This window comes from Syngnathus acus, chromosome 10, assembly GCF_901709675.1.
Source record: "Syngnathus acus chromosome 10, fSynAcu1.2, whole genome shotgun sequence".
In the NCBI taxonomy this organism is placed as follows: Eukaryota; Metazoa; Chordata; class Actinopteri; order Syngnathiformes; family Syngnathidae; genus Syngnathus; species Syngnathus acus.
In genome coordinates, this window is record NC_051095.1 from 541,136 (window position 1) to 564,103 (window position 22,968).

Here is a 22,968-nt window from a genome sequence, read left to right on the forward strand (position 1 = left end):
TGAATTTGGATCATAAGGATAACGAATTATTTACCTCATCCTTCCAAGCATGCTCTGAGAAACCTTCCGATCCCTTTTTTCTGCTGTCGTGTCACCTTGTGGATGATTCAAATGCTAATGGAAACTTCACTTGTTACGAGTTTGAAGAAAAGCAAGTAACCTTTATATTTATTATGATCATTTACGTGTTTTTTGTTTTTGTTTCATTCATAGCTTTACTATGCTTGACTTTGTAATGCACATTTTAGTGTGGTGCTCTATTGCAGTGGTTCTGAAACTGGTCGCTAGAGGGGGCTGCGTTCGTTAGCCAGCTCTTCCTCTGCTCGCAGCCGACTTGTTGGTGGAATATTCCATTTCATTCTGCGGAAGTTGCTTCGGTTCCTATTGAACAAATCAGGTCATGACTCTTTAGGATGCAATGTTGTTACAATAATTCACATAATACACACGTCAGTTATGTGAGGTGCTCTCTTGACCTGAAAGGTTTTAGAACCCTGCTCTATTCTAAATAGTGTGCCCCTACCCCATATACCATTGACTTGTTTATGTTGTTTAATGTTTTCCACACTCGTGAACTCTTCCTTGTTGGCAGGGTTCTAGCAATACAGAACTACAACGCTTCACTTTTGAACACGTCTGCCTTGTATTCCAGTCCAGAATAAACAAATGTTTTTTTTGCAATAATAAACATGATCACTTTAGTGCTGTTACAGCGCTATACACTGGTACCTTCACTCATCAATATGACACAAATATGGTTACTCTTTGTTGTGAAGCACAATTTGATTGCCTGAGATGCTTTACTGATAGTGTCCCGTATTCGGGTATGTCACCGTTCCAATGAAGTGGAAGACAGAGAGCGATGTTCACCGATGCCCCTTGAGTCGTTTGCTAAAATGGACAAAAGTCCAATTCAAAATGAAACCACTTAAAAGAAGCATTGAGGAGGGTTTGGTGACTGACAGCAACATCAACGCAACAGTGTGTTTTTTGTCTTTCAATGATCAAAACAAGAAAAACATTACTTTGGGGGGCTGGAACTGATTGTTGTCATTTTACGAGAGGGAATTCTTTATTTTTTTTGTTAAATATATATATAATATGCATTGGTCACGGAACACGGAACGAATTTGAAAACTACGGTACCGCTGTACTGGACTTGGGACTTCACTTGGGCATGGCGGAATTTTCCGGAAACTGCCGAATTACGACGCCGAGAGCCCATGGGTAGAGTACACTCTGTAAATCGTAAAGCCCCTCGGGCCTACCGAGGTTCTCCGGAAAATGCCGAACTATGACGCCGAGCGTCAGCCGAAACGACGCTGGTCGGGAATACTTTCGACAAGATGGCGGACGAGGACATTACGCTTGACGGACAGCCTTTACAATCCCTCCGGGTGGCGGATTTGAAAGCCGCCTTGGAGCAGAGAAACCTGTCGAAGAGCGGGGCGAAGAACAAACTCATCCAGCGACTGAAAGGGGTGAGTTAAGTGACTGTCTGGGGGTGCGCTTAGTGTTAAGTGTGGACAAGTTTACTACTAGCAGGAGGCTGGCGGAGGAGGGAAGGGGGGCTGGAGCCTCTTCACGGTGTGTGACGGCTCAGAAGCGGGAACGAGCAAGCAAGTCGGATCGGTGCCAAATAGTGCCCATTAGCACTTGGAACGATCACGGTGTGCTGTAATGGTGGACGTCGCCAGGACGGCTAAGCTAACAACGAGCCTCTCTTCGCGGAGAACTAGTTGTGGGGCACCGTGTTGCACAGTTGAAGTGTGCACCTGTCAAGTGGAGGCCTAAGCCGACCGGAAGCGAGCCAGCAGCCCCCCTGCGGGAACGTTAAAAAACCAAATAAGTGACCACTCCCGTCGTTCGTTGTTGTTTTTGGTTGTCATTTTTGTCTTAACCGCCTGCGGCCGTATCAAGGCCTTGGAGCTCGATTTCCGCACCGACCCCTGCACGCCGGCCGCTTAATGCGTTGGACATTTTTTGACGTCCTCATTTTACGACAAACTGAAGTTCAGTCGCTGACGGCCTAACCTGACTTTAGACGTAACTCGCTGTCACAAAGCTACGCTAACGCACTAAAGTCGTAATTACAGTCAATTCTGGTTTGAAACCACACAAACAAACCGTAAGTACGATATTAACGAAGCGTGACTTCGCTGCTGTGAAAGCGCTCCACAAATGAACATGTATGACGAACCTATGCTAGTGCAGTAGTGAAATCCCAATTAATTGTATGTCCTTTTTTTTTTAAACGGAATCTGGGTCATCATTAAAACGGCTCGAATGGCAGTAACTCAACATGTCATATTTTTAGGCCGGGCCAAAGTTTTTCTGACCCATCATAGTGGGAAAGTCGGTATAACAGATAAATAAATCAAAAGACACTATCAGGCCATAAATATTCAACTTCAAAACAGTATTTAGTGTTGTATTGTACACTTGCTGTAGTTTATTACTGACCTATGTAAAGTAAGAAGTAAAGTCATAATTGATTGATTGATTGATTGAATATTTATTGATCCCCAGCGGTGGGGAAATTCAGGCCCCAGCAGTATCCATACCACAGAGTGGGTATACAAAAGACACACAGATGGCATGAGCGCAACTCAATAGGCTCTCACAAGGCTGCCACACAACGGCGCCACAAAGAAAGTCAGAAAGTGCACAAGATAAAAGCCATCAAAGCAAATCAAAGCTAAAAGACAAAGGAAAAAAAGTAACAGCGGCCAACCAGCACCCCTCAATACAAGAGAACACCCCAAAACACACAAAATAGCCTCCACGGGGTCCGTCGACAGGTGTAAGGGCAGTCCAGTACAACGGCGCCCAATGGACCGTGGTCGCGAATCGGTGAAAACATCACAAAGCAGGCAAACGTGTGAGCAGCGTCCTGGGCACCCAGTCGGGGCACGTGCAGATGGTCACCACGGGGCTAGCATGGCGAAAGTCGTTGGTTCCGACGAGCACGAGGGAGCGGACTCCCCACAGGGGTTGCGGCTGCAAGGCCAAGGCGAGGGACCCGGTCATCACTGGCCGGATAAGCAGGAAGCCGTCGTAGAGTTACGCCGGTCTCGACCGATGATCCCGGTCCCAGGAAGAAAAAAATAAAAATAAAATATCCGATCCGAAGAGGTACCGAGGTGCGGTAGAAGGCACCAGCATCGCCGAACGGACAAAAAGACAGAAAGAAAAAGGAGAAAAGAAGGAAATAAAGAGGAAAAGAGAGAACACTCTTACATTATTATTATTACAGTAAATATGACTTTTTTTGTGCCTTCTTGTTTTTATTTTGTGTCGCCTACTTGTGTGTCTCGTCACCGTGGGATGGAGGAAACGGAATTTCGGTTTCTTTGTGTGTCTTGACATATGAAGGGATTGACAATAAAGCTGACTTTGACTTTGATATGAATGAAATGTTGAATGTTTTGCTCTCCGTGCAGGCACTGATGCTGGAAAACCTGCGCGGACGCCGGCCCAACTCTCAGGTAGTGCCAATTTAATCCTCTTGGTCTTTTTTGAAATGCATTCTACAGACCACATTTTGGTATCCAAGTTTTATACCTCAGATTTCATTTTTGCTGCAGATGGGGGAGGAGATGAGCCAGAATAGCTTCATCCAACAGTATCTGGCCAAGCAGCAGGAACTCCTCAGTCATAGACAGGAGAGAGGAGCCCATCTTGAGGGGGAGGCCGACGGTATGGCAAGCCTCTCAACATGCTCCCAATCATCCAGTACCGAAGCTCCATCTGCTAATATTTTGCGTCAGAAGCTGTAAAAAAAAGAATGTTCGGTCATCTTTGATAGAGAATGGAATGGAATGGAATGGAATGGAATGAAATGCTTTTATTGCCATTGTACAGCAAGTAATGTGTCAATTTACAAATGTTCATTGACAGACTACAAATCGCTGCTGCTACTAATATGAACTCTTTCCCTCCTCTCCGCTTGACAGAAAGCCCAGCAATGCCAGAAGAGGATGAAGATCAGTCGGACAACGACAGCTCGTCCGGCGTCTCTGACAAGGTGGGTGGACCACGTGGTGACTCGTACGGTGGTTTGTTTACATCAAGGACCGCCCCAAACACAAGTTAGCTTTCCAACCATGCTGCATCCAAAACAAGTCAGAGGGTGTAGTCGTAACAGTAATCAATATTGCTGCTTTTATTGGGTTTTTCTTTTTTCTTGCCATCAGTTGACGCCTCTCATTGATTCTAACATGTTTGAGTGTATTTTTTAATGATAATATTGACTTCAGAAGTTAATCATTGGTGAAGTCAGTGTGACGTATCCTTTTTTTTTGTTCGGCAGAAGCCCCCTTTGGCATCTCGGAGCGGCGAAGGGGAAATGTCACATAAGCCGGACGGTAGCACCGGTCGCCAGGAGGCTCCCGCGGCCAGGATGCAGAGGGCCACCTTCCCGCAAGGACGCAAGGAGCCACCGGCCCCTTCTCCCCCTCGCGCCGTGGCCTCGCTGTCGGTGCGCGTCCTAGGCCAGCCGGACCGCCAGGGACTGCCCCCGGCCCTGTCCAGAGCCCAAGAGAAAGAGGGCGTCGCGCCGAGCGAAACCGCGTCGGCCCACTCGGTCCTCCACCTCAGCCGATCGGCCGGCGTCTCGGCCGGAGCTCGGGTCCGGGAGGACAGTGACGAAGACGACGACGACAGCGGGGATGACGAGGATTGGGGGCCGGGGCTCGGTGCGGCACGGAAAGGCGACCGGGCCCCCCCGCAGCCTCCGCAGATGCCCGCCAGTTCTGTGAGGTCCAAACGTAAGCTTCAACCTCCGCAGCACATCCCGCCACCGCAGCCGCAGCAGAATCTGATGCAACTGCGCCACCCGACGCCCCCGCCCTCGCCGCCCCCTGACCTCTTCCCCCTCCCGGACACTCCCAAGCAGAGCCCGCCGGACACCGACGACAAGGAGGGAGAATGCTCCGGAGCTCGCCGCGGTGTCCCACCTCGCGACGCGCAGAGGCGAGACTCCGATTCCAGATCCCGCTCCAGTAGTCCGGAGCCCCCCGCCAAGCGCGGACCGGGCCCGCTCTCTCTGCTGGTGCACAAGATGGAGACGGAGGAGGCGCAGACCAGCGCCGGCGCCGCCACCGGCCAGTCTCCAGAGGAGAGCAAGAAGAAAGAAAAGGAGACCAGCGACCGAAAGGAAGACGCAAAAGCGCCAGATGAGGAAAAGCGCGACGCCAAAAAGAAGGCGGCAGCTGGCGATAGCCGCGGGGCCGGGGGGCGGGACTCGGGTTCCTCGTCAGATTCGGACTCGCGGTCCGACTCCTCCTCTAAATCATCATCCTCATCCTCCATCAGGATTCAGTCGTGCCGCGTGAGGCAGCCGAAGGTCAGTGATCAAGCTCGCAGAGGAACGTTTCACCAGCGTAGCTCCGTGAACAAAGATACGTTAGTTGGAGTCGATGAGTCACAAGAGCGGTTCTTCTTGTTGTCGTGTCCGGTATTTGACAGCTAAAGCGCGCTGATTTGCATTTGAATGTGTTTGTGTGTCCCGTGATCTCACAGAGAGCCGAGCTCCGCCAAGACGCAGATAAGGAGACAAAAGGGACGGAGACGCAGAAAGGACACCTCCTGAAAAGGTTTGCAATCACACCCCAGTCCAATTTAGATAAGGAAATCACAGACGTAAGCCATGCCCATGGAATCGCCGCCGCCAATTGATAGCCGGCCACCTTCGGCCGCCATGTTAGTTGATAGCACACCTTTGTGCTCAAGCGTCGACGAAACACTTGGGCCAGGCCTTGAGTGGATGAATTACAAAAAAAGTCCACATCATTTCTTTCTAATGAACAAATCCTATACTTGGATAAAAATATCGCCGAATTGATTTCTGTTCAAATTTGCGATTTCTTAAAAAATTTTTTTTATCAACAATCAATTAACAACACTTTTATGATATCAATTAATTTAAATGATACTAAAATGAAATGAGCACATTTGAACTAAGCAGGGAGTATTCTCGAGCCCCTGATCATGTTATTGCGCAGGTTACCGAGCTGTTCTTTGACCACCCCACTGGTCCATGCCATACATTTGCAGAACATGGCCCAGGGGTCAACTCCCCAAACAAACGGCACAATTGGAACCAGTCGTGCAATTTTATTCCAATGAATGGTATTATAAGAAAGAACGACAACAACAAAAATCTCAAAGTTGTTCAGAAAAGTCTTTTCATGAATTCTTAAGATGGATTTGTTTCTTTTTGGGGCAAAAAAAAAGGGAACCTCTGCTCACAGTCAGGAGCTTCTGAGTGTGTTCCTGTGAGGCGTTTGTATGTGTGCGCCCGCCCCCCCACCACCACCACCGTTTAAAAAAACCAAAATTGTGCGCCTTGGGTGAGTGTCAGGTGTGTTGGCTGTTTCGTTCCTCCTGTGTACCCCAAGCCTGGAAGCAGAATAGAAAATGGACGGAGCGGTGTCGTTGTGTATGCCTGAACAAAACTATTGGATGAGGCTAAATTCTTTTTTTTTTTTTTTTTATACCTCCATTTTACACACTCGGGGTCTTTTGTGAACAAAAGGCTTCGACTGAAAACTTAAGTAATCCGAAGTGATGACAACGTGGAGTGTGATCGTTTGTTGTATTTTCGGTCAGGCATGTCTTGGAGTGTCCTTGCACTGGATTGGCTGTGGCCTTTTTTCCCTAATGGGTCCTCGGCCTCCTCCTGTTTCATCTTGGTGTGATTTCCGCTCTTAGCTAACGGCGGCACCCGGCCTTTAATTCAGCGCAAGGCGTAGTAGCAGTAGCAGCAGCAGCAGCATTGTAGTATGTTACTTTCAAGGTTTAAGAGTCGTTAATGTCATTTTAAATTGGAGGGTGGGATCGGAATATCTTCAGTGCTTTGTGTTGGGTTTTTGGGGTTTTTTTTTTTTTTTTTTACTTGACGCCGCTTTCGCTAGCCAACATGGCTGGCATGCCCACATTGCATCCTTGATCGCGACGCAGTAATTAGCCGTGCTGGAATCGAAACGCCTCCGACAAGAGTCAATTTTTGGTAAAGGCTCCGCGGACCGGGACGAACGCTTTGTGCGAGTTGGGTTCGTTGCGACCGGCGAGAATGCTTTCCGAGGCAAACAAAAACGGGTAAGAATGGGAGCGAGCCAGAGGGCGACAGACAGTGGTGGTGGTGGTGATGCATGTGGGAATGGCGCCGGCCGCCGGATGTCTATTGTTGCGTGAAGTAGTGGCCACAGATTATTTGCAATCTTAAATCATTCGCCCAAATCGACCTTTCTGTCGTTCTGTGAGGAGCAATGCAGCCTTGCTAGGGGAGATATCATAAGGGGATATATCATGCGCAGATGATGGATGGATGGATGGATGGGCCCCCGACGCACTCGCACACACACATTGCTAATGTTAGTTGCTGCTTAGTACTGTATTGCAATTTCAATCGTTTTCTCCAGGCGATTTTACTTGAATACTACAATAGTTATTTAGCTAACCGTTGATCCTAGTGATGGCAGCCACATGAATGAATGAAGGGTTCCTAATGAAGATCAGCACTCTAGATCCATATGACCTGTCTTCATGTTTTTTGTTTTTTTTGGCAGAGTGGTGTCAGAGCCCAGCGAGGCGGCCGTGTCAGAGGTGGAGCCCCGCTCGAGCGGCGAGGCGAGGCAGCCGGCGCCAAACGCCGAGCCAGTCGATGGCGAGGGCCGCCTGGAGGAGGTAAGTCTGGTCAAGAGAGCGGAACGTTTGACCGTCTGGCGCTCAAAACCTTGCATCCTCATTCATGAACGAGCATGACAAGCTGACACGAGGCTCACTTGAAAACAACACAACCTAGAGAAAACCCCAACTACAGTGCGACTTCGATTTACAAGGGACCCCGCTTGCGTCAAACCCCCATCCCCCCTCACCCCCATATCTTGAGCTGTGGTTACATTGCTTTTTTTGCTTTCACTTACGTTTTGCAGACAATGTCAAGCTACGTGTAAAGCCAAGGAAATGACACATTGTGTATGAAACACAAAACTATTGCAAAAGTAAAATGGTGCAGAAGGCAGGCCAACTGGCTAACGAAACCAGCAGTGACTTTGGCACATTTAAGCAAATGATATTTGAACGCAAATAGTGCAGCTAAATGGACAATACAAGAATCCTCCCAGGCGTAAATTCTTTATCCATGGTGAAAAAACATCTGGTGCGGCTTAGTTGTCTTTTTTCATTTCCCTCTAGTGGCTAAGTCGGGAATGTGTAGAAGTGTCAAGCGCTAACTTTATATTCTTCTCGACCGTATTGGAAAGTGCATGTTGGTGCAATGAACCTGATTTTGGGATGTCTTTTATTTGCGGAACAGCTTAAGTGTGAGTCAATGCCCCACGTGATTATTGGCTGATTGCTTTGCTGTGGCGCTTGATTGCGTTTTGACCCAACTCGTAATGCGCCTCATGGTTCGCTGAGCGCGCACGCCGAGTAGTTGTTCATTTAGTTCGCCCACTGCATGTCGCTCACCGAAGGGCTGGAGGTCAAGCCCTATTTTTGACACGGGCGGGCAGGCAGGCAGGTTGTGTAGCGATGCATCGTGACGTCTTTCTTGCCTCTTTTCTTCCTCTCTCTGTCTTTAGCCTCATCTAAACGCTTCTCTCTGCAATATAGTATTTATGGTGTGATTGTTGTTTTAAAACCACATTGATTGCTTTGTTATGAAGGTGCCCATGCCTCTTCCATTGCCCCTAATGGTACAAGCTGCGTACTACTACTACTACTACTACTACCACCACCACCACCATCACCACCTCCACCAACAACACCACCACCTCCTCCACTCCTACTCCTCCTTCAACTTCTGTCCCGATACGCCTGAGTGCGTCTGCAACCGCTTGTCACTGAATAAAGTCTGAACCAACAGCAGGAACTGGATGGAGTTCACATCAGACCGGCAGCGGTGGTAGCCACGGTAACGGCAGACCCCCAGTTGTCACGGTAACCTACCCTTGAGTCACGAGCAGAGCTGCTTGCCGCACTGCTCGCCGAACTGGACTGTACTTTGGGCAGAGGGAAGGTGCGCCGTCCAGCTCTAGCTCCTCCCGACAGCCCGCTGGGTTTTTGACACCGGACTGAACTTCCAGCACAAGTCAAATGTGGACATTTCCTCCGCAAACAAATCTGTCAGACACTTTTTTGAAAGAAGCATTTTTTCGTGGAGTCCTTGAACAAACTTTGAATGGACATACAGCCGTGGAAAGGTCATTTGCCGAGTGTGGAGCCAAGATGCTCCACAATGGATCTGAATGCTGTGAAATTGCCATTTCCGTGACGTCTCCCGCTCGCACCGCTGCCTGGATTACAATTCTCAAAGCCACAAATCCATCAGGTTTTTTGTTGTTGTTGTTGTTTTAGCCCTTTCAATTCTTCACATTGCTTTCATTTTTTGAGAGGAGCATCGAATCCTTGTCCCCCTCCCCCCCCCCCCCCCTCCCCCCATCCCCCAAAGACTTGCAATGGACTGTACTGAAATCAAGGACATGAACCTAAACGAAGAAAAGACCCCTCCTGACCCCCGACCCCCTCCCACGGACACAATTGTGACTCTGCACAGCTGCTGCCAATCCCCTCAAAGACTAAAGTCCACCCCAGTGATCTCTTCCTGCACACTCAAATCGAGGCATGGCCTCCGCCTTCCCCGATTGGATCCTTGTTGCCTAGATACAGTGCACAGGGTCGTGCGGTTGGGCCCTAGTCGAGCCAGTAAGGAATCAGGTGTCAAATGGTACCACCATTTCAAATGTCTAATTGCTAGAGGAATTCCTTTCCTCGTTTTAATTCACAGCAATTGTTTAATACTGCAGTTTCATTTGTGGTAGTGCTAAAAGTCTGCAGTTTATTGGTAAATAAGCAAATCTTTAGTGACTTAAAAAAAAAAAAATACATAAAGTCGCCAGGGCTTCTTTTTCCACCTCTGCTTCGAAGAACACAATTTAAAAAAAAATTTTTCTTTTCAAATGGATGCCTCTGAGTGATGCAACTGTTTTTTTCAATTGACTCAACACCCAGGCAACGCTTTTACCCTTAAAATAAAATCTGTGAAAAAAAAGGATGTGGACACACACACACACACAAGTAGTTAGTGGCAGCTTTATCTTGAATCGCAGACGCATAACACATAGATGTGTTGATGTTGGTGTCTTTAAGCAGAGGTGGAAGCCAAAAATGTTCCTTACCACGTTTTCATGTTTCCCGTGGCACGTCAGGAGTTCCCATCTCACCCACTGCGCCCTTTGGGGTTTCTGTATGTTCTTTTTCTGTCTCTCCTTCTCTTTTCAGAGCACCACTCCAAAGGCTTTTGCCGCTCGCAAGATCTCCCTGACCAGTAGGTGGACCCCGAATGAGACCCTTGTGCCCCTTGCTTTTTCTCCCATTTGACTTTGGCGCCTCGGCAGGCAACAAGACGCCACCCGTCGACACCGACGGAGGAGCGGGAGATGCCGACGCTGGAGCGGCCGGGAGGAAGCGGCGTTGGGGCTCCAGCACGGCCGTCACTGCCAAGAAGCCGTCCATCAGCATCACTACTGACTCGCTCAAGGTGGGTGTGAAGGCCGCATGGTCCTTGTCATATGGTCTCAATCCTTTTCTGTGTCCCGTAGTCTTTAATTCCAGATATCAAAATAGCCCAAGAAGCGGTGGTGGACCTTCACCCCGAGGAGCTGCAGCTGTCCGGGGATGACGACAACAACAACAACAGCAGGGACAACGGCCAGGGAGACGCCGATGACGGTCTTCAGATCCGACGCACCGTCACGCAGGTGAGGGAGGGAGGGAGTCGTCCGAGCAGGGGCGTCGGCCTGTGACAACTTGCGTGCGTCCTCTTCAGGTGGTCCCCTCCGACCAGGAGAACGGGCGAGGCGACAAAGAGGAGAACGCCGAGACGGCGGAGCCAGACATCCCGCCGGCGGCGACCCTCGTAGAGCGGTCCGAGCAAGCTCCTCCCGAGAAGACGGCAGAGAAGCTTGACGGAGAGCTGAAGAAAGGTGAAAGCCTCCCAACTTGTTTCGTCTCCGAGCTTTCCGTTCACGGTCCTCTCGTTTGTCCTTAGCTTGCCCCGACGACGCTGTGGTGCGTCGCTCCATCAGTCGGCAGCGCTCCGGCGTGTCCGTCACCATCGACGACCCCATCCGATCCGCGCGGCTGCCGTCGCCGCCCCGCGGCAAACCTTCAAATATCATCCACGTGACCAACCTGGTGGGTTCGCAGGAGAAAACTCTGAAGCAATATGATTTCAAGGCTTCATGAAAACGCTCCAGAATTGCTCAAATGAGAATCATGAATGAGCCCTGAAAAGAGCCTCCAATGTTTGTCCGATGCAAAGTAGCCCAATTTGGACGCTCCGACCGCACTGAATGTCTGTCCATCTGCTACGTTCCAAGGTGCGGCCGTTCACCTTGGGCCAGCTCAAGGAGCTGCTGAAACAGACGGGCAATGTGGTAGAGGAGGGCTTCTGGATCGACAAGATCAAGTCGCACTGCTTCGTCACGGTGAGCCGCCGTCCGACTCTCGCCCCGAGGCGTTTAGTTCGAGGGCTAGCTAACGGGCCGCGCCCTCTCTCCCTCCGCCTTTGGCAGTACGCCAGCGCAGAGGAAGCGGCGGCCACTCGAGAATCTCTTCACGGGGTCAAATGGCCTCAGAGCAACCCCAAAGTGCTCAGCGTGGACTTCTGTGAGCAGGATGAGGTAAAGGTCACTCACATTTGAAAATGGCTTCTTGTGTTTTTTGTCATGGACATTGGAGTTTTGGAAAGCACAAACAGTCCCTTTAGTAACGACCTACATTATGTGGATGCTTCAAAAGAAACAGGCTCACTCACCCATTTGTGTTTGTGTTCTCGCACGCAGCTCGACTTTCACAAAGGTTTGTTGAAGCCAAAGCCCGCCGAGCCGCAAGTCCCCCAGCCGGTCCCGCCGCCCAGCCGCCCTCCGCCGCTCATGCCCGAGCGCGACAGGCAGCGCGAGCATGAGCACGAGCGCGGCGCGCCGGGCGTGCGGGACTTGTGGGCCGAGCGGCAGCGGCAAATGGAGCGCCGCGAGCGGGCCCGCGGCGAGCGCGAGTGGGACCGCGACAAGATCCGCGAGTTCGCCAGGCCGGGAGCCGACAAGATAGAGCGGCGCTCCAGGTCCCGTGACCGGGAGCGGCGGAGACGGGAAAGGCCAAAGAGCAAGGAGAAGAAGACAGACAAGAAAGGTGAGTCCTCCTTCCCATTTCTATTGCTCCGATCCCTTTTCCAAAGCGGCCATTTTTAACATGAAATATTTGTTCTCCCTCAAAAATGTTGAAACAACGAGACACTTTTCTCTCATCACCAAACGCGTCAATGCATAAAAAAAAAAAAAAAAAAGAGGCTGAAAATGTGTTGGGTGGTGTTTGCTGTGCGTTCCTCTAGAGGGCAGTAATGGCAAAGGAATTGAGGGCTTGCTGCTGCTGAGGGTAGCGCACATTCACAATGCCGCTTGCTACACTGTCTTCGGAAGCATACTGAACGTTCGGTCCCACAATGCAAGCAGCCACTCAAGGGGTTCAAATCTCACGTCAGTGTTGAAATGTTATTTATTTGACATGCAAACCAGGCCAGGCCAGGCCAGGCAGGGGCAACACCGACCCATGGATTGATCAAACGCCCTAACTCTAACGCAAGCCTTTTGTCACCTTCAGAGAAGGCAGACGAGCCTCCCGCAAAGCTTCTCGACGACTTGTTCCTCAAGACCAAAGCGGCTCCTTGTATATACTGGCTCCCCCTCACCGAACAACAGGTTGGTCACGCGTCTTCTTGTGTTCTTTGTGCGTGAATAGCAATAGCGAGCGGCGTTTTGTGACCTTGCCCATCCGTGGTGTCAAGCCAATGCCATTCATTGAACTGCCCAATGCAAACTGTGGAACACGGCTTCTTGGGAGGTGCTGATGCTCTTGTGGCAGCTATACACAATGACCATGCCTTTCTTTGGCAGATTTGCCAATCCGGGCAGTTCTTTACATTATTGTCGTTTTTATGCAGAACAGTCCCATCCAGTGTTAGTTTTCTGATTGAAGTCGTTTCTCATTGGGTGGATTTTTCTTGGCGTCCTCCATGAAAGCTAACTTTAAATTCAAGTCAAAGGTTCGTAAACACCCGCTTTTACTTTGGAAAACATTCGTCGTCGTCTGTTTTTCCCAGACTAGTCACTGAATTCTAATTTTGATATAGCGTCTCGTCTATGAACGAAGGGATGGCATTTTGTTTTTTTTCTTCCTCCCAGTCCAAGTAACACAGGTTCTCAAAATCATTAGCCGAAACCCTAATATACGTACGTGTATATGTACCACCAGGCGGCGCAGAGGCTGGTAGAGCGCGGCGAGCGGCAAAAGGAGCGAGAGCGGCGGCTCAAGGAGCTGCAAGACGAGCAGGAAAAAGTTCGTGAGGAACGCAAGAAGGAGAGGCTGAAGGCCCGGGAAAACGAAAGCCGAGGCAGCGACGGCAACGCCGCCGCCTCCGGCAGGGGAGCTGAGGCCGAGCGGGAGAAGGAGAGAGGCCGGAACAAAGATGGCGAACGGAGGCGGGAAGGCGAGAGGCGGAGTGGCAGGCCGCCGCTCGGCCGCCGCTCTCGTAGCTGTAGCGACACCCGAGACAGGCGCCACTGAAGCGGGCGGCGCCGGGGAGGGAGGGAGGGCGGGAGGGAGGGAAGGAGAGCAGACTTGCCTGGCCTGGCCCGGCCCGGCCCGGGAGCAGACTTGTCCTCCTGAGGTTTGGGAGGCCTTTTTCTTTTTCCCCTTCAAGTTGTGTGGTTCCACAGTTTATTCCTCCCAAAGCCCTATAATAAAGTCCAAAATAGATAGCCTAGCCTTCAAAAGTTTTCTCTGAGCAGTTTTAGTGTTTCCACTTGCTTCAGCACTGAACTTGACCTGTCAGGGTTTTTAGTTAAGGTTTTTTTTTATTTTATTTTTTTTATATAAACTACATTTGCCCAGTCGAAACAGAGATCCAATCAAAATGCTTCGTTAATTCAAGGGGACAAAAGAGAAAGATTGCCCACTTTAAATTCCCTATTTATAAAAAGAAAAAAGGGGTTGACCTTAAAATGCTCAAAATCCTCTAAAAACTTTCAAACATCCAACTGTTGCTTGATGCACAACTGGCAAAACCTCACATTTGTCATTTCGAATGTGCACTTTGGAATTATGATGTCAGAGAACAGCGAATTGAGCGCACTGTCGAAGCATTGAACCTAAAAAAAAAAAAGTCTAATTGTGCATTTGGGCCTCATTCTGGAATTTCAGCTGTCGGAGATCCAAATTGTATTTTTGCCGTCAAATCCCTATGAAATTTTGACTCTTTTAACTTTGTTTTAGTTGAACATTTGATTTCTGTTGCTGCTGAATGTCATGACAAATGCATTAATAAATGGAAGTGCTGTCTGACTTCACTTGGGCAAACCTTGGCCTCCCTCACGCTCTTGGAGGAGATGGGAAGCGTGGCAAATCTTTTATATGAACTCTGAAATGTACAACCACAAAGCAGTCTTATTAACTCTAAGGTGTTATTACAGCATACAAAAATGACAGTCCTCCAATTTGGTGCCTTTACCCAAACAAAACCTCTTCAAGTGCAAAACGTTTGCTAAGAAAATATGTACAGGTAAGCAGGATCCTTTTGTTCTTCTGCAGCAAATGAGCAGTAGTGGCTTTTGCCTTCCCTTTTTCATTGTGTCTGAGCAGAAAGGCAAACCAACAACAGCAGGGAGAATGGCGTCCAGGAGTTGGCGGGGACGCGGGAATGTCTTCAAATCAGCAGTTCCAAAACAGATTCCTCAGTTGTGCGTGGCGGCAGCAATGGCGGCGGCCGTGCCGCACACGCGGCTCATGTGACACGGGTGGCAGAGCAGATGAGAGTCCAGCGGGAAGCACTGCGAGCCGGCCTTATCCGAGAGCTGCTTGCCGCACTCCTGATAAGGAACGCACACAGTCGCTCATGTCGCCTTGCGCAAACAAAAGGCGGGAGGGAGGCCGGCCATCACTCACCTCGCAGTGGTAACACTCAAAATGGTAGTCGTTGTTCATGGACACGACCCTGAGGATCTCCTCGCTGCCCTGCAAAACAATTTCAGGAGGAATCAAACGCCAAAGTGTCTCCATTTGGTAGTTGGATTGATAAAGAGAGAGAGAAAGAAAGAACGAGAGAATGAAAGAACGAAAGCAGCTTGCAATTGCATGATGGGCCTCACCTCAGTGGGTAAGATGGGCTGCAAACAGGCGGCACACTTCGGGGCAAAAGTCCTGCAGGGGTGAGAGGGAAAAGACGGACCAGAAGGTTTAGAAAGGCGCAAATGTTGCGCAATGGCGCGCCAGACGCTTCTTATACTTGTTGTAGTCGGCCACGCAGTAGACGTTGCTGTGCTGGTCCACGGTGAAGGGGACCCCGTCCAGCGCCTTGGTGCACACCACGCAGCGGAAGCAGCCGGGGTGGTACGAGTTCCCCAGCGCCTGCAGGATCTGAGGCCGCAAGCGCAACTTTTAGAGGGAGCCAATCGCATTTCCTGTAAGCATGACGAGAACCCATTCTCCGTTTCTAGCACGGGCGGGACGGCGTTGGGCACCTCACCTGCTCCAGAATGAGGTGGCCGCACACGCTGCACTTCTCGGCAGCGGCCTGGAATCCCGAAAACTGCCGAGTACAAGAAAAGCGATGAGGACTCGAAAAAAAAACAGGCAAAGCCCTCTCACCATATAATCTTCTTTGCAGTACACCGAGCCGTTCACGTTGTAGAAGTCCTTGTTTCTCAAGGCGCGTCCTGCCAAAACAAAGCAGTCTCAAATCCATTTTGCAGTTGCTGGACTTTGAATCGTCGCTTTGCTTTGCTTTGCTTTTTCCTCACCGCAGGACACGCAGGTGAAACAGCGCGTGTGATAAAGGCTGTCCAGAGCCTGGCAGGCGTTGTCCACTCCGTACACGCCTTTACCGCACTTGATGCAGGTCCCTAGTAGAGGGAGGGAGGGAGGGAGGGAGAAAGGGAGAGAGAGCGGGAGGGAGAGGGACACACACACAGAACAGGACAGGAATCAGGACCTTTGAGGCCAGGGGCGGGATTTGCCTTTGCCGGCGCCCGTGGGGGTTTCACACCAAGGAGCCAGGCCCGTTTGATTTGACACTGCTGACATAAAAGGGAAATTCCAACACTTCCCGTGAAGACGAAAAAAAAGAAGACCCATGTCGTCGGCGTGTTAGCCGAGCGGCAAAATGGTGCCAGTCCATCAGGATCGCAAAGCAGCGGCCCGCAAAATAGCTCAGTCCGCCCGCATTTACTACTCCATTTGCCTGCTTTTCAAATTGAAGGAAAAGCAGTTAGGCGGTCCGAGCGCTGCGGTGGCCCGCTCCGACCCATTCGCTGTGATCTATTCCGGGATCTGCCCACACGTTTTTTTTTTTTTTCATGTGGCCGAGGGAGTGCCACGCAAACGAAACGAAGCATTCCTGCGCGCACCGCTCAATATTGGCAACGTCTGGAAAAAGCCAAACAGACTCTTGACATCCGAGCGTATGTCGCTCTCAAACCATTCTGTTGTCTTGCCTGTTCACCAGAACCAGCCCCCGGCCTACAAACATTTAGAAAGACAGTCACGTGGCGGCCCCGGGCTGTTGGGCCTCCGTTTACGCCACTTTGAAATCTTTACTCGGAAAATGTGTCAAGCGCGAGATGTCACACCGCCGAATCGGATGTGGAATGGGGAGGTGGCCGTGCCGCCTCCCCATCACACCTTTGCCAGGGAGAGCCAGCCCTCCCTCCCATCACTGGTGGTTTTGCCGGCCAGATGCCGAAAGGCGAGGCTCATATTTCTTGCCAATTGGCGACGCGCTTTGCCGCTGCACGTCCCCTGAGGGAACGCATACCTGAGAAGAAAAACAGGCTGCAGCACACAGCGCCCCTGCCTGCGTCCGCACACACACACACACACACAGCTCACTGTGCCCTGCAGTCACCGCAGGAAAACACACCCTGCACAAAGAAACGGCGCCTGCATGCACACACACACACACACACACGCATCAAGCCACCGTAACACACACAAAGACAGTGTGAGCCTGGTGTGACTCACAGTCGTGGCCAGCGTTTATAGCCCAAGCGTGCAATTTTCTCCCAGAGTGTTATTTTCAACAGTTGATGGCCAGCATGCATCAAGCCAAGCCTCGAGAAAGTTTCACTATCACGTCCATCAACGCAACAACACACGGCACAGCACGGCACGGCACGGGACGGGCCTGTCCCCGACTTGTCCGGATCCGCTTTGAAAACACGTCTGCGTGTCCCGGCAGGTTCGGAGAGCACCGCAGAATAAGAAAAATGAGGGCAACCCTTGCGCCGGGGACGGACCGGTCTCATGGTCCCGGCTGTCACCGTGAGACGCTTACTGTTGTTGAGACAGCAGCTGCCGTGCTCGTTCTTCTGCTTTGTCTTGTTTTCTGTCCCTCCGCCTCAAAGCACCGGCCTGCCTGCCTGCCGGCCGGCTAGCCGACTTGCTCGCCTTACCGATCGATTCCAGGTAGGAACGTGCGAGTACCGATAGCAGGTATCCGACTCGGGACGATAACGGCCTTACTCCCAGAGGGTGCCGAAACCTCAGGGCAAACCCCCCCCCCCAGAAACCATGAAGTAGTCCTGGACAGCAGGCGCCACTATTGTGCGGCGGCCCAGATCATCGTCTGCCTCAAAAAAGGAAGCCCTTTCATGGACATTTTAGTATTGGGACTAAGTTTCAAAGAGTACTCAGAGCTGGAATGTGTCTTCTGAAAAGAAGCCACATTTGACTTGAGTTCACGTTGGCTTCTGGTCACACGTTTGGGACAATGTGGAGCAAGGTGAAACGTCAAGTTGTCTTACCAAAAAACTCCTGCCGGTTCTCAACGGCGTCTCGTCCAGCGGCGGGCCCCGGATCCTCCTGAGCCTTGGTGGCCGCCGCAGACTGTTCTTTCAACATCAAGCCCTCCAAAAGACCCCCGGCGCCTTCCAGAGCTGCGTCTCTCAGAAGAAGCCGGGTCAGCTCTTCTTGGTAGCGCGTGCCGGGCAGGTCGGAGTGGCGGCTCTTCCCGCCGCCTAGCGCCGCATCCCCTTCTTTGCCTCTGGCCCCCACCGGCCGCTGCTCGTCCCACCACTCGGGGCCCGCCCGGTAACACGCCGCGGCCGGACTTCCCACCGCCGGCGGGTAGGAGTGTCGGCCGTCGTAGGCGCCCTGACGCATGCCGCTGTCCAGGTATTGAGTCCAGGCCTCCACGGGGGTCCTTGCGTACACGGGCCCCGTCTGCGACGAGGGAGACTGCTGCTGCTGCTGCTGCTGCTGCTGCGCCGGGATGGAGTAGCGGGAGTCGTAGCCCAGGCTGATCCCGCTGGTTCGGTTGCTGCTGCAGCGGCTGCCCATGGGGCTGCCGCCGCCGCCCCCTCCGCCGCCTCCGCTGGCCGTGCTGGAGGCGAAGCTGGACCGGGGGCTGACCAGCACCGACTCCTGGAGGCTGAAGGACGAGCACGGACTCAGGGCGGGTCCCGGGGAGTAGAAGAAAGCGTCGGCCGGGCGCTGCGATGAGTGGGACAGGGACGCCGGTCTCGGGCTGTCCCACACCTCGCTGCCTGTGCTCAGGCGTTTGTAGAACAATGCCTCCTGGAGGGAAAGCCGCTTGTGCCGCTCCAGTTCCGGAAGGTAGCCCGTCTCGGCCGTCGTGCCTCTGGGAGCTGACCCGTAACCCACGGCGGCGGCGGTGGGGTACGGAGGAGGCGGCGGTTCCGATAGGAGCTGCTGCCTTCGGACCAGTTGCTGGAGCTCCAGGGAGTAGCGGCGCTGGTTCAGCGACACCTTGTGACCCCTCGGTGCGTCGCACTCGGGGCCCGGCCCGGACTCTCGCCTCAGGTGGGAATCCAGGCCTTCTCCCAGATAACACGAAGCCCTTTGCTGGGGGGAGCGACGCCTGAGCGGAGCCAAGGTGGAAGGGTGAGGCGCTTGTTCTCCATCCGCCTGCGCAGACGACGGCTGGGGAGAGGGCGACAGACCGCCGCCGGCGCCGCCGTTGCCATTGCCGCTGTTGGCGTTCGCCGCCGGCTCGTGTTTTTTCTTGGAGCTGTTGAACTTAACGCTGCCCGAGTCTGTGAGCTTCAGCTTCTCCAGCAACTTGCTTATCGGCCGATCCATGGCGACTGTTCCCGAATCGCTACACTTCTTAAATGCTCAAACGGTGCTCAAAAATGACTACTCTTGAATTGGTTTACTGCAAGAAATAAATAGCTAAATAAATAAGAGCAAAGGAGGCGCAGAGGAGACTCAAGACATGACTTGATCCTTACTTTGCCATCATGTGGACGGACACCCCACAGGCGCAGGTCGGCTCAATTGGACTAGTCTGAAGAAGCGCACATCCAGGACACTTCGAGTGGTGGTGGGTGGACGGAGGGAGGGAGGGAAGGAGGGCCTTCTTTGTGGACCCTCGCGTGGCTCCACATCTGCATCGTCCCCAAGTCTTGCACAAATCTACTTTTGTCTCAATGTGCTGCTGGCAAAAGGTACTTTCTTTCATTGGCTTGCAAAACAATGATAGTCAAGATCCGCCCGTGCACGACTCAGCCGACTCCTGCCATTCATCCCAGGGATAAAACCAAAACAAAAAACGCACTAGTAGTCCACAGAAAACGGACGCATCGCTCCAACGCGTCCGGTAGCGGAGAAATTCGGAAAGACAAGGAGAGCTCTGTTCTACCGACTCGTTTCCGTCTCAAAAGACCTACTCGGTATAAATAAAATCCCTCCCAGAGTGCATTGCACGGTCGACAACTTTCTTTCTTTTTCTTTCTTCCCCTAAATAATGACTTACCTCCCCCTCTCTTTAAAAAAAAAAGAAAAGTAATGTTGGCTATGACTTTAGTAACCTTGTTCCGGCTACGGATTTCCAAAGCTAAAGCTCCTTCATTTCACTTCTTTTGAATTACACCAGACCGTGGCGCTTATACGTTTTATTTTGAAGGCAAGTCGGTGAGGCGTTCGTTCCGTCCCTGTCTAGCTTGATTTTTCACTCGTTTCCTTTATCAGTCAACGGTGGCGACTTGTTACATGCCCCCTTCTTCGCACCCCCCCCCCCCCCCCCCTCCGATCCCTCCGGTAACCGGAACACCTCATACGATTTCATGCGAGTTCTAGATTTGTAGTGTTGTATCACATCCCGCTTTCCGACTTCATTTCACGCGGAGAAGAGCTTAAAAGAACCGAGTCCGCGCTTTCTTTGGACGGCACTATTTGATTGTACCAGCAGCCTGTGGAATGTGCGGAGGCACACGGTCGGAGTGAGGCGGCCTCCGGAGAGAGACGGAGCCCTTCACCCCGGAGTCCCCCCCGCCGCCGTCGGCCTTCCCGAGCACTCTCGCTCCGTTCGCCTCGCCTGGGCTTGCGAGTGGCAACTTGTCTGAAAAGCTAACAGAGGAATTCTTCTGGGCTTAAGTGTCGCAGTCGTTCGAAACAACACTATGCGCAGGTTTTCAATACGTCGGAACGGTTATAACCTAGTTATCGACGTTGGTTAGCCCTTCCAGAAATACAATTTGACCTCCACTTTTGCTCATTCAATATATTGCCGACGGTGCTTTTTTTTTTTTTTTGTCATTTATAATATTAAAACAAAAGCGTTTCTCCTGGCTCCACTGTTTCGAAATGCCCTCACCACCACCGCATCGCCAAAATAGAAATCATCAATACAATGCAAAAACTCAAGCAACACAATAACACCCACACGAAGACAACTAAAACCAAATTAAATGACATAAGGCCTACGCTCTGAGGATTCATAGATGTGAACTCCTGGCAAAAGATGTAACACCATTGTTCTAAAATGCTTATTCCGACACTGCATTTGTGGAATAAGAAGCACGAATCCATCTATCTTCATCAAATTTAGGGCAAAAGTGCGTGGTTTAATGTGCATTTCTTTAATCGGTGAAGTCATGAGGAGTGATTGAAAATAAAATAATAATAATAATACTCCACCCAAATGCATTCATGTTGGATTTGATTCTGGAAATTTAAAGTTGCCCATTTCTGACGCTGGATGGTTTAAATTGAGAAAGAGTGAAGTTTGGACGGACAAAAGACGCTTTGAATACCGTCATCAAATGTTTACATTGGAGCTCAGGCAGAGAAAACCGAGCGAGAGTTTATAGCGTCATCTTGCGGCCGTTTGTTCTAATTGCCCCGTCCCTTGTGTCCAAGCGGTCATTTGTTGTAACTGCAGGCAAGATGGCGTCCCCCGTAAGGATGCTGTGTTTCTCCGGTGAGACACGGATTTTTTTTAAACTCCTGTTGAAATACCTTGTTTTTCGAGTCGCGTTCCGTTTTAACATGACAATAATGACAGTCAATTTGAGCCGCTCGCTCTCCCTCGCCAGCAAACACGACGCGTCCAGCAGCTAATGCTAACTGTGTCCAGCAGCTAACGCTAACTGTGTCCGGCAGCTAATGCTCACTGTGTCCAGCAGCTAATGCTCACTGCGTCCAGAAGCTAATGCTAACCGTGTCCAGCAGCTAATGCTAACCGTGTCCAGCAGCTAATGCTAATCCAGCGTAAGTTCGCCGAACTTGTATGATATGTTCGTACTTTTTGTGAGTGTGTGTGCAGCCTTCAGACACTCCTGCCGGTGGTTCGGCACGACGCCGGGAGCTCAAGGGGGAGGAAAGTGGAGGAAAGAGTAAGCTGGGACTCAAATGGTGTCCCATTGAGATTGTGTCAATACGCGATGATATTTGTTGTTTAGACACGGACTTGCACGCAGTGGCAGCGAATATGGACCTCTAACAGATCTACCTGATTGGTCTTTTGCAGGTAGTCACCGTAATGCCGTGTGTCTCATTCAGGCCCAGTATAAAGTCCACTGGGCTTTTAATTGTCATTCCATTGGTTTGCAGATGGCAGGGCAGCACCGCCCATGAAGGGCATGTTGAGGAGAAGGGGAGAGAGGGAAGAAATGGCAGTAAGCATTATTATGATTCGAGGTGTCATTGAATTATTTTTGGACTTCATTAAACGTCTCTCTTCCACAGAGGCGCATCGTGATGCTCAGTTCCGAGATGGATCGAGGGATCGAGTCGTGGCTGGAAAGGGAAGAAGAAGCGCAAAGAATTGAGGAGCGCCAAAAGTCTCTGCTGCTTAAGCCTAAAGGGAAGCTACTAAAGAAGAAGGATGCTCACAGTTAGGAAGAGCCTATCGTGGTAAATAACAGCCCCGATGTTACTGTCAAAAGTCAAGTTATGTGCGGTAGGATTTTCATGGAATAAATCACTTCGACCCAGTTTGGGCCAATTTTTGCGTCATCCACTGGAGGGCAGTATTTCTTCAGTGAAGATCAATCGGACGGCTCAACCGCCATTTTGTTTTCTTTCTGTGCAAAGGGAGGTAGGTGGGTTTCAGCCACTGTGCAAAATATGTCCTGGGGGCCATGTACAATCCACTCCATCATCGAATACGACCATGCAAACATTTAACGTTTTTGGTCATCATCAGTTGCTGAACTCCTATTTTGCATCGAGATATAGAACTCGTATGCTTGTAAAATGTCATAAAAAGCTAATTTGTTAAAGCTAAAAAATAAAATCATTAGAAAAGACTGAAATGTGTTGTCGTTGGAATTTTTTATTTGACTCATTTTTTGCTTGACAATAAATGAGCCAAATATTTGAGGAGTGAAATGCGTAAGGATGAATAAATGAGAATTTCTGCAATTATGTTCAAGGAGTTAAATGAATGCAGACACTCGCTTGATGGACTGACAACTTTTGGCCCTACCCGAGCCCCGCGGCATCGTCAAAGCAGTCCATAGTCAATCAATCGTGAGTTCTCGTGGCATTCTGAACACGTTTTGCCCGTCACTTGCACCAGATGGACTGCGTGCGTGCGTGCCTGAGTGCTGTTTTTTGCAGTCAGCTCAGCAGTGTGGAATGGGATGCAATGGGAATTGCTTTCTC

General features: G+C 50.8%; 5 protein-coding genes and 1 long non-coding RNA gene across 10 annotated transcripts in view; 3 read left to right on the forward strand and 3 right to left on the reverse strand.

Annotated features, from left to right (window-relative positions):
• The window catches only part of LOC119128357, a 252,135-nt gene that overhangs the window by 119,443 nt on the left and 109,724 nt on the right, over positions 1–22,968 (reverse strand). The window lies entirely within an intron of this gene.
• Positions 1–22,968, forward strand: part of LOC119128354 — a 113,887-nt gene that overhangs the window by 20,388 nt on the left and 70,531 nt on the right.
• On the forward strand, positions 1,317–14,301 carry acin1b (apoptotic chromatin condensation inducer 1b). Its single transcript, XM_037260715.1, has 17 exons — positions 1,317–1,481; positions 3,444–3,488; positions 3,588–3,699; positions 3,957–4,027; positions 4,313–5,347; positions 5,524–5,597; positions 7,572–7,689; positions 10,288–10,333; positions 10,404–10,546; positions 10,608–10,766; positions 10,835–10,991; positions 11,057–11,202; positions 11,388–11,495; positions 11,583–11,690; positions 11,853–12,198; positions 12,667–12,764; positions 13,318–14,301. The coding sequence occupies exons 1-17, from the start codon at positions 1,347–1,349 to the stop codon at positions 13,627–13,629; spliced, it is 3,213 nt and encodes a 1,070-aa protein (XP_037116610.1). The 5' UTR covers positions 1,317–1,346; the 3' UTR covers positions 13,630–14,301.
• ajuba (ajuba LIM protein) lies at positions 13,937–19,849 on the reverse strand. The gene is made up of 9 exons (XM_037260731.1): positions 19,311–19,849; positions 17,862–19,234; positions 15,861–15,962; positions 15,709–15,776; positions 15,587–15,649; positions 15,347–15,477; positions 15,210–15,261; positions 15,007–15,075; positions 13,937–14,930 (listed from the first exon to the last, which is right to left on the reverse strand). The coding sequence occupies exons 2-9, from the start codon at positions 19,156–19,158 to the stop codon at positions 14,796–14,798; spliced, it is 1,917 nt and encodes a 638-aa protein (XP_037116626.1). The 5' UTR covers positions 19,159–19,234; positions 19,311–19,849; the 3' UTR covers positions 13,937–14,795.
• Positions 16,415–17,854, reverse strand: LOC119128439. The gene is made up of 2 exons (XR_005099012.1): positions 17,009–17,854; positions 16,415–16,942 (listed from the first exon to the last, which is right to left on the reverse strand). It is a non-coding gene; the product is annotated as an uncharacterized LOC119128439 (long non-coding RNA).
• On the forward strand, positions 21,171–22,296 carry mrpl52 (mitochondrial ribosomal protein L52). Of its 3 annotated transcripts, none has more exons than XM_037260819.1 (5): positions 21,171–21,280; positions 21,626–21,695; positions 21,762–21,829; positions 21,913–21,977; positions 22,048–22,296. In XM_037260819.1, exons 1-5 carry the CDS (start codon positions 21,247–21,249, stop codon positions 22,198–22,200), a joined length of 390 nt encoding a protein of 129 aa, XP_037116714.1. In that variant the 5' UTR covers positions 21,171–21,246; the 3' UTR covers positions 22,201–22,296. The 3 variants fall into 3 exon arrangements, with proteins under 3 accessions (XP_037116714.1, XP_037116716.1, XP_037116715.1); XM_037260820.1 differs by lacking the exon at positions 21,171–21,280 and adding an exon at positions 21,309–21,523 and having other exon boundaries at positions 21,565–21,695; XM_037260821.1 differs by lacking the exon at positions 21,762–21,829 and having other exon boundaries at positions 21,216–21,280; positions 21,615–21,695.